General features: G+C 46.3%; 1 protein-coding gene across 9 annotated transcripts in view; it reads left to right on the top strand.

Moving 5' to 3' along the window:
• Nucleotides 1–13,322, top strand: part of EPB41L5 (erythrocyte membrane protein band 4.1 like 5) — an 81,499-nt gene that overhangs the window by 31,050 nt on the left and 37,127 nt on the right. For all 9 annotated transcript variants that reach the window (XR_016442123.1, XM_090046044.1, XM_090046048.1 and 6 more), the window contains exons 11-14: nucleotides 527–596; nucleotides 1,763–1,932; nucleotides 6,926–7,032; nucleotides 7,807–7,834. Coding sequence is in view for 8 of the 9 variants with exons in the window: in XM_090046044.1 (XP_089902170.1) it covers nucleotides 527–596; nucleotides 1,763–1,932; nucleotides 6,926–7,032; nucleotides 7,807–7,834 (375 nt within the window). In the remaining variant the exon portion in view is untranslated. The remainder of the gene's footprint in view (nucleotides 1–526; nucleotides 597–1,762; nucleotides 1,933–6,925; nucleotides 7,033–7,806; nucleotides 7,835–13,322) is intronic.

The raw sequence follows: 13,322 nt of genomic DNA, 5'->3' as shown, positions 1-13,322 counted from the left end.
TGGGTTTTTGGTAGTATATGCCAAGTCCTGCTTTCCCACATCCATGCTGTGCCACTTGGAACTTGCATGTGGTACTAGAGTCTGTGGGGGCCATCCTTATTGGAGCTTTTTGAGGACCTGGACCATGGGGCAGCTTGCCTTTACTTAATGACCTCAATGGTGGAAGTTCGTTTAACCTGTGATAGCATGTGGCTTTGTCAGCCCAGCACAGCCCTTGGTTTTGCACAGTTGCAGAGTAGAACAACTGTGGAACCATTGGAGGAGCATCTTGCTTGCTTCCAATGGTAACTTCATCCTTTTAAACATTTCTGCGTCTTTTGAAATCTCTGAAGTTCTTGATGAAGAATGCCCACCTCTTTCTGTTTTGGGAATGCATTTACTGTCTAACCAAGTTGCTTCATATATTTTTAAAAATTTGTTGCTGCTTGTTGGGTGAGTTCTGGAGGAGAACACTGCATAACTTTCAGCTAGGTACTAATAGATGGTTCAGGTTTATATATGCTGTTTTTTCATGTTCATTTTGCAGGCCAAAGATAACTAGACTGGATTTCAAGAAGAATAAATTAACACTAGTTGTTGTTGAAGATGATGAACAGGTAGGTAAACTTTTGCTCTTACCTGTTTTGCTGCCACATAGGTAAGATTTACAACTATTAGTAACTCTTGGTGGAGTTTTTGGTCTAAGTTTGCAGGAATAGCATGGCAGCATTGTGGGATTTCTACTTGTGATTTTTGGGAGGATGAAAGGGATTATGTATAAAAGAAATTGAGCCATGTCTCTGTTTTTTCTTTTATTTCACCAGTGCAGTGTTTAAATAGCATGGGCTACAGCACTTGCAAAGAGTGAGTTTGCTGCTTTGCATTGTTTAAGAAAGCTGGCAAAGGGAGGTATTATAAATCCCAAGCAGTTGGACTTCATTTCTGAAACAGATGCCAAAAGTGCTTCCAGGAGGAGAAATTGCTTTGAGCTGAGCAGATTATGAAAAGAGGAGATTGGTAGCTCATGGAGGCTGATCTGATTTGGGAAACTAGAAAGCTAGCTTTCATAAAAAGTACCTTTCTTGGAACAGCTTCAATCCATAATCGTTCAGAGCTTGGCTTCTTAAAGGGCCTGGATCTAGCTCTCTTTCCAACAACTTAAAGAATTGGACCAATTGTTACAACTTTTGGAAAGGTTGTCAGTCTCCTCGCACCTTTTCCCCTTAAAATGTTTTTCTTCCAACCTTTGCAGAGATCAGTTTAACATAGGGTCTCTTGTAGGCACAGTATTGCTAACATCCAGTTCAGTAAACATTTTCAGTGCTTCCCCCCCTTGACATGCATGGTCTCGTGTGTATAATTTGGAGCAAGCCAGTACAGGCAGTGTCCTTTGTAAGCCACCTTCCATCAGTAGCACACACTTGCTAAGTTTTTAAAAGCAAATTTTAGCTGATGGCTGGTAACTGTCCTGGTTCTTTGTTCTCAGCCCTGAACCAGACTGGACAGACCGTTTATAATTAATTTCTGACTTGCTCTGTGGGAAAAAAAAAATGACCAAACCACCTGTTCATGCAATTAAAAATAATGAATATTCTCTCCAGCAATTGCTGTTTATATTGGAAATATTATACCCATCCAAGACTGAGGCAAAGATAAAGGTGCAAGATCTTTCCATTGCAGGTGAATATAAGTCTTATTTAGTGCACATCTAGTTGTGCAGTGAACTCTTACTCCATCTTGCCCAAGTCCCTGGGAGCTCACAGTGTGTGTTCTGTGCTTTAAGGGAAAGGAGCAGGAGCACACCTTTGTCTTTAGGCTGGATCACCCTAAAGCCTGTAAACACTTATGGAAGTGTGCAGTGGAACATCATGCCTTCTTCCGGCTCAGGGGACCTGTGCAACAAAGCTCAAGCCGATCAGGCTTCATTCGTTTGGGATCGCGGTTCAGATACAGGTCAGTGTCATCTCACATTCAGTATCTTGTCTCTTCCCATTTCTAGCCTCTTGGAAAGGAAAGTGGTATACAATTTCCATACAGTGCAAACACCTCAAATTGTGAAGATAAATTATTTAAAATTAACCCGTTACTGTGGTAACCAAGTACAGTCTTAAATGAACAAGTCTCTCCTGATTTGCTAACTGAAGTTGCCTCTTTCTCCTCTGTGCCCTAAAGCCGACTCAAGACCAATGTCCATGCTTCTTGCATGGAGTATATTATGCCTGTGCTTCATGGGAAACCAGAGAACCCCTATTTACTTCCAAGTACAATTCAGAAGGTTGATTTAGATCTGTGCAGACCAGTAGCACTTTTGTCCTGGTCATCTTGAAAATCTATCTCTGTCCTCCCATCCCATAGAGCAGTGGTCTTCAAACTTTTTTGATTGTGCACCCCTATCAGTAAAAATTTTTGAGCATCCCCCCCCCAATATACGTATATTTATATAAATATAAATAGAAGTCCTAGTATTTTCTTCCTGCATCCCAATGGATTGTCTTGCACACCCCACTTTGGAGACCACTGCCATAGGGGATGTAATGTTGGCCTTCCTCAGACTTCCACTTTTGACCATGTTGGCTCTCTGGAGACTTTTGAATTGATGTTGTTGCTCGCATTGTGGTAGTGCCTACAAACCTTAACTCAGATCAGGGCTTCATTGTGTGGGAATTTTCACAGATTTGCAGAAAGTCCCAGGGTCTGTCCTAGAGAGGTGCTGTAAGGCTGGCAGTCTTTCATCTGTGGGTTGGTGTATGGGGGGGAGGCATGCTTCGTTTCTGCTTGGAATTCCACTTCAGTCCACTCAAATTGACTCTGAGTCAGTTAAGCTCTTACATCTTCAGCTAAGCAAAATTATGCTCTGCTGAAGCATAATTCTTGCCTGTAAGTTCATAGATTTCATAGACATTAGGGCTGGAAGGGACCTCAGAAGATCATCAAGTCCAGCCCCTTCCCCCGGGGCAGGAAGCCAGCTGAGGTCATAGGATCCCAGCAAGATAAGCATCCAGTTTGCCTTGAAGGTGTTCAATGTAGGTGCTTGAACCACCTCCGATGGCAGGCTGTTCCAGACCTTGGGGACTTGGACAGTAAAGACATTCTTCCTTATGTCAACCTGAAATAGTCTTGTAGTAGTTTATGACCGTTTGACCTCGTCATGCCTTGGGGCACTCTGGTGAACAAATGTTCCCCCAGATCCTGGTGGTCACCCCAATAAACTTATAGGTGGCCATCAGATCACCCTGAGCCTGCGCTTTTCCAGGCTAAAGAGCCCCATGGCTCTCAGCCTGTCGTCGTAAGGTCTATTTTCCTGACCTCTGATTGTGCGCATGGCTCTTCTCTGCACCCTCTCAAGCTTCTCCACATCCTTTTTGAATCGCGGAGCCAAAAACTGCATGCAGTACTCCCGCTGCGGCCTCACCAAGGCCTAGTGCAAGGGGAGAATGACGTCCCGGGATCTGCTTGAGAAGCATCTATGGATGCAAGCCAGCATTTCGGTCGCTTTACTAGCTGCAGCATCACATTGCAGGCTCATGTTCATCTTGTGGTCAATGACGACCCCCAAGTCTCTTTCTTCCGTAGTGGTAGCCAGCGTAGCACTGCCGAGCCTATAAGGATGCTGCAGGTTTTCTTCCCAAGGTAGAGAACCTTGCATTTTTCGGTGTTAAACACCATCAGGTTCTTGTCCGCCCACATTGGCCTTCTTCCAGTCTTTGGGCGCTACACCAGAGCGCCAGGAGTTTTCAGAGATCCATGCCAGAGGCTGGGCTATGATGCTTGCCAGCTCCTTGAGTACCCTGGGGTGTAGATCAGCAGGACCGGCTGACTTGAAGGTATCCAGCTTCTCAAGGTGTTCCTTCACGAGGTGTGCGTTAATGGAGGGCAGGGGAACTCCCTCACCCGGACCTCCGTGTTCCGTAGCGGGCATGGGCGTCCCACGGGACTGATGAAAGACCAACGCAAAGTACCCATTTAATAGGGCGGCTTTTTCCTGGGCGTCAGTTGTCAGTCGCCCCATCAGGTTCAGCAGGGAAACAATGTTGCCCTTGCTTTTCCTCCGGCTCTCCACGTATCTGAAAGAGGACTTTTTACTGTCCTTGATGCTCGAAGCTAGTTGGAGTTCAGTTGCAGCTTTGGCTTTCCTGGTTTGCTCCCTGCAGGACCAGACCAGTGCAGAATAATCCTCCTTGAAGGTGAATCCTATCCTTCATCCTTTGTAGGCCTGCCTTTTTAGCCTCAGGAGGTCTGCTAGGTCCCTGGAGAGCCAGGGGGGCTGCTGTGCCCTCTTGCTGCCTTTCCTCTGAGGTGGAATAGACTTAGCTTGTGCATTGAGGATCGCTCCCTTGAGAAGCAACCACTCTTTTTGAACTCCCCTCTCCCTGGGGTTGTGATCCCTTAGGGCCTCACTGACAAGCCTCGTGAGCTTGTCAGTTGGCTTTCCTGAAGTCAAGGACATCCGTGTTGCTGACTGACTTGCCAGCTTTACAATGGATGGTGAAGGTGATCAGATCGTGTCCACTGTCACGCAGCTTCCCATCGATCACTAGGTCGCCGATTAGGTCATCCCCTGTAGCCAGTACCAAGTCGAGCAGCGCTTTGCCTCTCATTGGCCCATAGACTTCTTGAGTCAGGTAGAGGTCATCCACACACGGGAGGAAGCTTTGCGACCGCTCAGATTTTGCTGAGTGATCCTCCCACGAGATGTCTGGGTAATTGAAGTCACCCATAACAACCATGGTCCTGGAGCATGTGGCCTCAGCCAGTTCCTGGGCGAACTCCTGGTCAAGCTCAGGGCTTTGGGTGGGAGGTCTGTAGTAGACTCCCACCGTTGTGTCCCCTGTGCTGTGTTCCTCACAGATTTTAACCCAGAGGTCTCCAGTCATCCACCCTGGTTGCCATCATCAGCTTCCAGAGACGTATAGCTTTTTTTAACGTAGAAAGCTACACCCCCGCCCCTTTTATCTACCCGATCCCTCCTGTGCAGGGTATAGCCATCTGTACCCGTGGTCCAGTCATGGGTGGAGTCCCACCAGGTCTCCGTTATCCCTGTGACATCATAATTATTTGCATTGAGCAGGAGGTCGAGCTCCTCCTGCTTATTCTCCAAGCTCCTGGCATTTGTGTACAAGCAGACAAGTGTCCCCTTGGGGCTCTTGCCTTGCCCACAGATTGTACCAGGGCTGGGGCAGGGGTGGGCTCCCTTAAGTTCTTTGGCCTGCTGGCTTTGCAAGGGTTGCTCAGCAGGCCAGCAGTGGCGGTAGGCCCCCCGTCCCCCGGCGTGCTTAGTTTAAAGCCCGGTGGAGCAGGTCAGCCTGTCTGGCTGAAAAGAGCCTCCTCCCCAGGGGAGAGAGGTGGAGACCATCTCTTCCCAGCAGCTTGCTGCCTCTCTCGCCAAAGAGCGGGCTGTGGTCATGGAAGCCAAAGCCTTCCCTATGACACCATAAGTGTGATAAATGCATCTTATATCATGAAAATTATAATACACATGCATGAAAGGTTTGTGTTACTTTAAGGACACTTGCAAATATAAGCAGATAATGTATTTGCATGGTTTGTAGAAAGCTGAATTTGTAGCCAGTGTTAGTAAGTGAATGTAGTAAAGCTATAAGGAAGTGAATGTAGAGCTAGTGAAAAAGATGGATTTATTAACCAAGGAGAATAAAATGATTTATCCAAAGAACACGTACAGCAGTTGGCTGTCAGGGAATCTCCCCATATACTGTCTTGCCAGAACAAGTAAGTAGCTTGCTTTACTATCTGATCCTTGGCCTGTCTGAGACCTCCAGCAAAGATACCACGTGTATCAATAGTCTTAGGGTGGGTCCCACTTTCTAGGAACTGTATGGAATTCACTGACTCCTTTCACACCTTAAGCCACTGAAAATGGTTAGATGGTTGCAAATTGCAACTGTTCTTGACCTGTACTGGATTTTAGCAAGTGTGCTGGAGTGGAAAGGTATTTGACTGCAGTTCCTTGAGCTTCCGCCTAAAAATAAGTTGACACATCTTTAGAAAGCATAAAGGACCCAAGAGTCAGAACACTTGGATTCTAGTACCTAGCCCTTATATTTCCTTTCTGACCCAGGGTATCTGACTTTAAACTTGTCTCTTTTTTTCAGCTTGTCTCTTTTTTTTTTTTTCTTCCCCCAAATATGTGTACAGTGACTGTGGTTGTGTGTGCAGAAGGACAAACTATGTGCATTTGAGGAATCTAATCCCTTAAGCAATAGTATCCAGTCTTTTTGCCTGGCATGCCACAAGTTAAGCCCCAACCCTCCCAGAGTGCCACCTCCCCCCCCACCCCCGCCTGAGAGTTTGTGTCCTGAGGTGCTGGAATGTGGGCAGGGAGAGGGAGGAGGGACAGGATTTAGCCTCTGGCTACACAGTGCAAAATGGGGACAGGACATGGCTGCAAACAAAGTGTTACTGCCAAGAGCCAGGCCAGGCCTTCCCTGGTCCTGCAACTGCTGCCACTTCATATGGTGTGCAAGGATCCAAAGCCCTCAACTTGGCAATAGCTGCAGAGCCAGCAAAGGGTTAACCTCGTTCTTGGCATTGACACCTCTTGGCACCATTGACTAGTAGCCCTTACTGTGCTCCAGGGCTAGAGGCTGGAGCCTTCCTGACTCGATTCTAGTGCCTCCCTTTACTGAGCACCTGGGGCCACATATCTGGGTTACCTCTACTGTAAGGGATCATTGTTTTATTGTCTGGAAAATGGGTGTAGGATTGCAATGTTTGCAAAACCTTAAGTTTCTGATAGAAGGCATCATAGCAGTGTAAAGTTGTTTTCTTGGGGTGGATTTTATCTTACCGATGAAATCATTGCCAAGCCATAAATCAAGCACATATGTCAGATGAATTACTTTTTTCCTTGTCCTGGCTGTGACTTTACATGTTGTCTTTGTAAACAAGCAGTTTATTCCATCCTTGTGTACTTTAATTGATGTTTTAGTGGGAAAACAGAATACCAGACAACCAAGACCAACAAAGCCAGAAGATCATCATCCTTTGAAAGGAGGCCCAGCAAAAGATATTCAAGGAGAACACTACAAATGAAAGGTAAATGGTAACCATCCATTGTGGGCACAGAGAGGTTCAAATATTGCATCCTGGTCTGAGCTCTGGGAGGTGATTTCCCCCCTCCTCCCCTTATCCTAACTGATACTTTTCAGTCACTGCTCTGGACAGAATGCACTCTGTGCTTATCAGAGGGGCTGTGGAGCTTCCAGCTTGCTTGGCAGCTAAACCACTTGTAAAATAGTTTGTGTAGGAATGTAAAATACAAGACATCAGTTCAGTTAGCAGAACACTAGTAATTAAAGGTTGATCCCACCTTGAATCATTCATTGATGCTTTATATTTTCTGAATCATTCCAAAAGCCCCCATCCTTGAGAGACCCTGCACTCCTGTCTCCCTCCGTGCATCATGATAATTGCTCCATCTGGTGACATATGTGCTGCTAGTTGTTCTTCCTGAGATTCTCATGTTGTCATCTCCCAGTCTCGTATGTGCCTGGGATGACCTCCAGATCCCTTCTGAAATCCCACCATTTGAGCTGTTCCTTCCACAGCTCAGCTCCTGCTTTTTTCTCTTAATGCTATTCTCCAATTTAAGAATGTATTATCTGTGGTTCGTATGTACATATGTGTTTTGCAGTTTCTTCTTTGCTGTTATGCTAGCCACTTTGTCTAATTTAGGTATTAAGGTCTGTTAGAGTAGGCCATGTTATCTTAATTTATCCATGTGTGCACGTATGGTAATACCAATACATATTTTAACTGATACTGCATGCAAATGGAGTTTGTAATCGGTCCTTTCCAATTTTTTTGCAGCAAATGTTACTAAACTTGAAGAAACAAGGTAAGAATAGATGCATTTTGAAGTTTCAGTTTATTTTCTTTTCTGTATCTGTTGTATATAATTTAGCTTGTGTTAGTTCAGTTGTTAAGAACCACTGTTCATTTAAAGGGTGCTTATTCAGTTCTTGTAGATCCTTGCTAATTTTCAGTATAAAATTGCTGGTTTGAAGTGTCCCTCTTGTATTGAAGGGTGTTGCCAAACATGCTTCCTGGCAGGCAGAGATATTTGTGAATTCTGGAGTAACGGATTTATGACTGAACTCCAGTCCTTGCCGATTTACCAAATGTTGTCGAGAAGGGCAGTAGATTTTAGTGCTGCCTTGCAAAAGTCAGCCAAACAAGAATATGGTGATCTCTCCTTGCTGATGTCTCTGCTGTTATGTGATTTTTTTTTTTGAGCAGGTGTAACTCAGGAATTGGTAGGAATGTTATAGAACAAGATGCATCCACTTTCTTTCCATTTTCATTTTAACTTGACTTGCAGTAATGAATGGTGGGGGTTGCCCAGTGTTTTGAAGTCAGGCTTTCTTGTATGTTCTGCACTTGTAGAACGTGGAACACAGAGGTTGGTGCCCAGCTTACCTGGTCCCATGGGCCTGGAGGAGTGGCACGTGGGGCAGGTCTCCAGGCCAAATCTTGGTCACCCCTGATCTAGCACAGTAAGGTCCTTGACTGTGCTCCTAAGCACTGTTGCAGTATACATGAGCCTTACATTCTAAGGATCCATTCTCCTTCTGCTCAAACCATTTAATTTACTTCTCTGTCCCAATGGCACTTTCACATAAAGTTTCATGTCCAAAGGGAAAATCTCTGGTTTGGCCGTGGATCTTTTTGCTTGTAGGGCCAGGCTTCACATGCAGCTGGGGCAGTCCACCCCAAGGCCACACATATGGACTCAACTGGTAGGTGTATTTTCCCCTTTATACTTCCTCCATTCACCTCCCCAAGACTTGACCCAGGGACCTTTTGACTGAGTGGCCTCCATGTTGCTTCCCTAATGAGCCAGATTGTCATTAGGGAACCCTGTGAGGCTTTTCTTCTCCCCAGGCTCGCAGTCTCCACCATGCATATAATTTTACTGTATCAAGGGACTAAATTTTTTGCAAGATTGATGTGCAGCACTGGTGTAGTGCATTCCTCTCTTCCTTTTCATAAAGCTCATTCTTCATCCCGATTGGCTGCGTCTGCTGCTGTGTAGTTATTGTCCACCCCAGGGATGTTGAACTCATTTGGCCCACAGGGTGCAGTACTGGGATATGGCTGGATGAATGGTGCTTGGGCTGGATGGGGCCCATGGATCCACGTCCCACATGCTATATCCAGTGCCTATGCTGCCTGCTCTGGCTGGTCCAGGACTGCGCTCCACACAGTGCTTGCTCTGGCCATTCTGGAGCATGAGCCACATACAGTGTCTGCTCCAGCTGGTCCAAGGCAAGCACTGCATGGGTCTCTGCAGTGCGGGCTCCAGACCAGCTGGAGCAGGCACCATGTGAACCACAGTCCCAGACCAGCTGGAGGGGGGTGCTGCATTTGGCCTGTAGGGAGCTTCCCAGACTAACACCAGGTAGGTGCTACATGCAATATGGGTCCCAGAGTGTGTGCCGTGTGCAGCAGGCCCTGCATGCACCATGTGTGAGTTAGTTCAGGATCCAGGGCTAGCACTGGGGGCCGGAAGATGTGGCTCTGCAGGCCACATCTCGGACCTGGCCTGGATCCTTGACATCCCTGGTCTAGCCAAATCAGGACATAGCTGGAGAATTGCAGTGTGCTCCTGTGGCTGCAGAAGGTTCCCCAGCATGTTGTGGAATGCTGATTTGTGCAATGTTATATCCGTGCTTATGCTTTTGTTCTGTTGTTCAAGACCTTGAGAGAGCAATATCTTGCCAGGTATAAATGCAAATCAGCATGCTGGTGTACCTGCAGTCGTTAAGCTGCACAGCTCTCAGTATGTGGTGCTAGATATCTCTTGAGCAAGACAGACAAGTTGTTCTTCTCCCACGGTGCCTCCCACAATATTCCCTAAGGGCCTCATCTCCAGTGCCAAATTGAATTCCTTTTAAGGCTGCCTAGATTATACTGAGTCAGTGGATCTTCCTCTAATAATCCAAAGCTTCCCCCTAAAAAACCAAATTGAACCAAGTCAGAGTGCCTGTAGGGGCATTTTTATTTTAAAATTCCTGTTTGTAGATATTCTCCCCCGCATGTTAGATGTGTGCCTACTTAGTAACACCATGTAAATCCAGCTCACTTGGTTAAAAGCTAATGGTGACAACTGAGTGGATAAAACCAAGGAGAAATGAAGCTGAGTGTTGCCACTCTAATGACCTGTTAGAGCTGTCCACAAGCTACTGCAGACTGAAAATACCCATCAAAGCAATATGTGACGCATGAAAACAGTAAAAACCTGACTGGGTTTCACTGTGGCCTTGGGGTCAGCTTTTCACTACTGGTTTGGTATTGCAGATGCAAGGGGATATTTAATGTGGCAACCTCAGTGGGGTGGAGGCAGATGGAATTTGAAAGTAGTAAAAGCATGTTTTACAGGGCACATAATGCCCAAAGAGACACGGTGTGTGCAACTACACACAAGTGGGGCAGGAAGGCAAGTGGAAATGGGTGCCCTAAGGAGTTTGATGGTGGAAGGATCTCTCCTCCTCCTACAGTAGGGCTGTCCAACTAGCAGCCTGTGAACCACATGCGGCACAAGGAATTAAACCATGGCTCATGGGGTTTGTTGATGTAGTTGCCACAGCCTCTATGCTGGCATGGCTCTAGAAACCAGGCAGTAAACGCTGCCACTGCTCACCCCTACACCTCATTGCCTACCACCCAATTCAGGGTCTGTTATCACTGCTAGTGATGCAGATCAGTAGCAGGGGAAGACGGGGAGCAACAGCATTGTTCACCTCTTGATTTCAGAGCAGTGTCAGTAAGCTGCCACCCTGCTGCCAGAGGTGGCTCATTTGGGCTACAGGAAGCCCCCTGGTCCAGATACGGTTTGTGGGGCCAAGTAAGTTGAACAGCCCTGCTCTGAGGTAACAATCAGAGCATGTGAAGTCCAGACTGGAGGAGGGGATCAGGTGGATATGAATGCCAAGCCATGGAGAGATGGTACAGCATATCCAGACTTTGAACTGAAAAGGGCAGGAACCTGCTAGACAAGAGAACAAGGTGGTTTTTGTTCCATCCTGGAATGGATGCTATAGTCTGGTATTGGAGCGGGGGCTGAGCTTTCAGGTTCTGGTCCTCCTCTCTTTACTCTACTTCCTCACTTTTTTACCCTTGCTTGTAAAGTGAAGATAATACTAATCTACCTCCCAACAATGTTGGGTGTTACAGTACTGAATTAAATATCTGTAAAGTACTTTGGGAATTTGTGAGTAGGGGTTGTATGCAGCTTGGTTATCAGTGCTAATAACTGCTCTTCACACTTTGTAATTACATCTTGCGAAGAAAGGCTCAAGGTGCTTATAGTAAGAGAACAGATGACTTATAAACCAGAAGAATGACAAGAGAAGGGAACAACTTACAAAAGAACTTGAATATGCACATAACACAGCTTTGTCCTCCTTCCCTACTATACTTTCACATTTTCAAGCCATCTTGGGGGCTAGAAGGGACAGTTGGATGCACTTGTCCCTGCCTAACCCTCATCTTGGTGTGGTGACCTGGCACATTCATCCCCAAAGCAGTAGATGCCCTTTCTGGAACTGTACACTCAAGCATCACTAATTAAAATGAGTCACAAAAGATTCATGTTGTTCTGTTCCTTTGTTTTAACTTGGCGTTGAGGAATGCACTGCTTGTACAAGCATTCCTCCACATTTTTTTTTTTAAAGTGCAATACTCTGCCGTTAGTGCCCTGAGCCTCCTCCCCTTGCAGAGATCTTGATAAGAAAGGAAACAGCTTGGATGATCTTTGTGACATTCATATATGGCTGTTGAAGTAAAAATGCTCCAAGTGTTTTTAAAATGCCTGATGGAGTCAGTTTATTTAACTAGCACATCGGCATGTTGATTAGCGATTTGTTCCAGGTCAGATGCAACCAGGACATTAATAAAATGTAGTCAAAGCTGTTTTTTGAACTAGGGATTGGGAAAAAAAGCTTGTTCACACCTTGTTTGCTTGTATTTTTGTTGTTTTTTCTTCTCCAACTCTACCCTGAGGGAATTACTTGGCTGAGACTCCCAGTCCCCGTTGGGTTCCCTTCTGTACCATAGTTGCATCTATCTCCAACCTAAATAGATGGCAGTTGAAGTGCTGGTTCAATATTGCTGATGTTCAGGGTATTTGCTGCTTTTCTAAAGGCCAGATTTCTACAGCTGCCTGCCTGCGTTAGACTGTTTTTAATTAAACTAGCTGTTGTGGAGAAAATCATGAAAACGTTAAATGAGTGCAGATTAGAAACCTTCAAGGCAAATGAAAGAACTCAAAGCGCACATGCTTGCACACACACATCTATTCGTAATTATAAAAAATTATGATTTTTCAGGGGAGGAGGGAGCTAACTTGATTTTTTTTGCAGGCCTTGGTTGTGGCATAACTCTAGACTCATTGCTGTTCATTCTGCTGGAACCTGTACAGAAGATAGGTTTATGAAATGTTGCTGTAGAGCTGTGCTGGTCATTCTTCTGGCCCTGGAGGCTGAATGAATGGCGTGGGGCTGTTCTGCAGATCCTGTGGGTGGGACTGGTCCAAGGACGAGATCCAGCATGGGGTCAGAGCACAGGGTTAGTCTGCAGGCCTCATGCTTGGAAGAGCTCCCAGAGCCACAGCAAATAATGCTGCCCCTGCCCCTGCTCATCTGCCACCGAATTTCTGTGCCCATGGGGAGTCCCTTGTGCTGAATAAAATGACCCTGTGTACTGGATTCAGCCCCTTTGCTGGAGGTTGAACATCACTGCTTTACAATAATTGGACAAAATTGGCAGTATAGAGTTCCTTTTGCCTGGGCCTTACATCAAAGGTATGTCTAGTTAAATTAGGAAATCAGGCCAGGGGAACAGGAAAAAGTGTGAACTCTCAGTCTGAACAAATCAAGTGTGATAACAATGGTTCATTAGCGGCAGGTCCTGTCAGACCAATCTGGTGGCCTTCTACGACCAGGTCACCAAATCCTTAGACGCAGGGGGAGCAGGGGACATCGTCTTCCTGGACTTTCGGAAGGCCTTCGACACTGTCTCTCACCCTGTTCTCATTAAAAAACTGGGGGACTGTGGTGTAGACACCCACACAGTCAAATGGGTCGCCAACTGGCTGGAGGGCCGCACCCAGAGAGCGGTGGTGAACGGGTCACTTTCGACCTGGAGGGATGTGGGCAGTGGGGTCCCCCAGGGCTCGGTCCTCGGGCCCGCACTGTTCAACATCTTTATCAGCGACTTGGACGAGGGGGTAAAAAGCACCTGTTCAAATTTGCTGATGACACTAAGATGTGGGGGGATGTGGGCAAGCTAGAAGGGAGCAATAGGCTACAATCTGACCTAAACAG

The sequence above is a fragment of the Crocodylus siamensis genome, chromosome 4 (assembly GCF_052110815.1).
Source record: "Crocodylus siamensis isolate JL-2025a chromosome 4, ASM5211081v1, whole genome shotgun sequence".
NCBI lineage: Eukaryota > Metazoa > Chordata > Crocodylia > Crocodylidae > Crocodylus > Crocodylus siamensis.
This window is presented reverse-complemented; position numbering and strand designations above follow the sequence as displayed.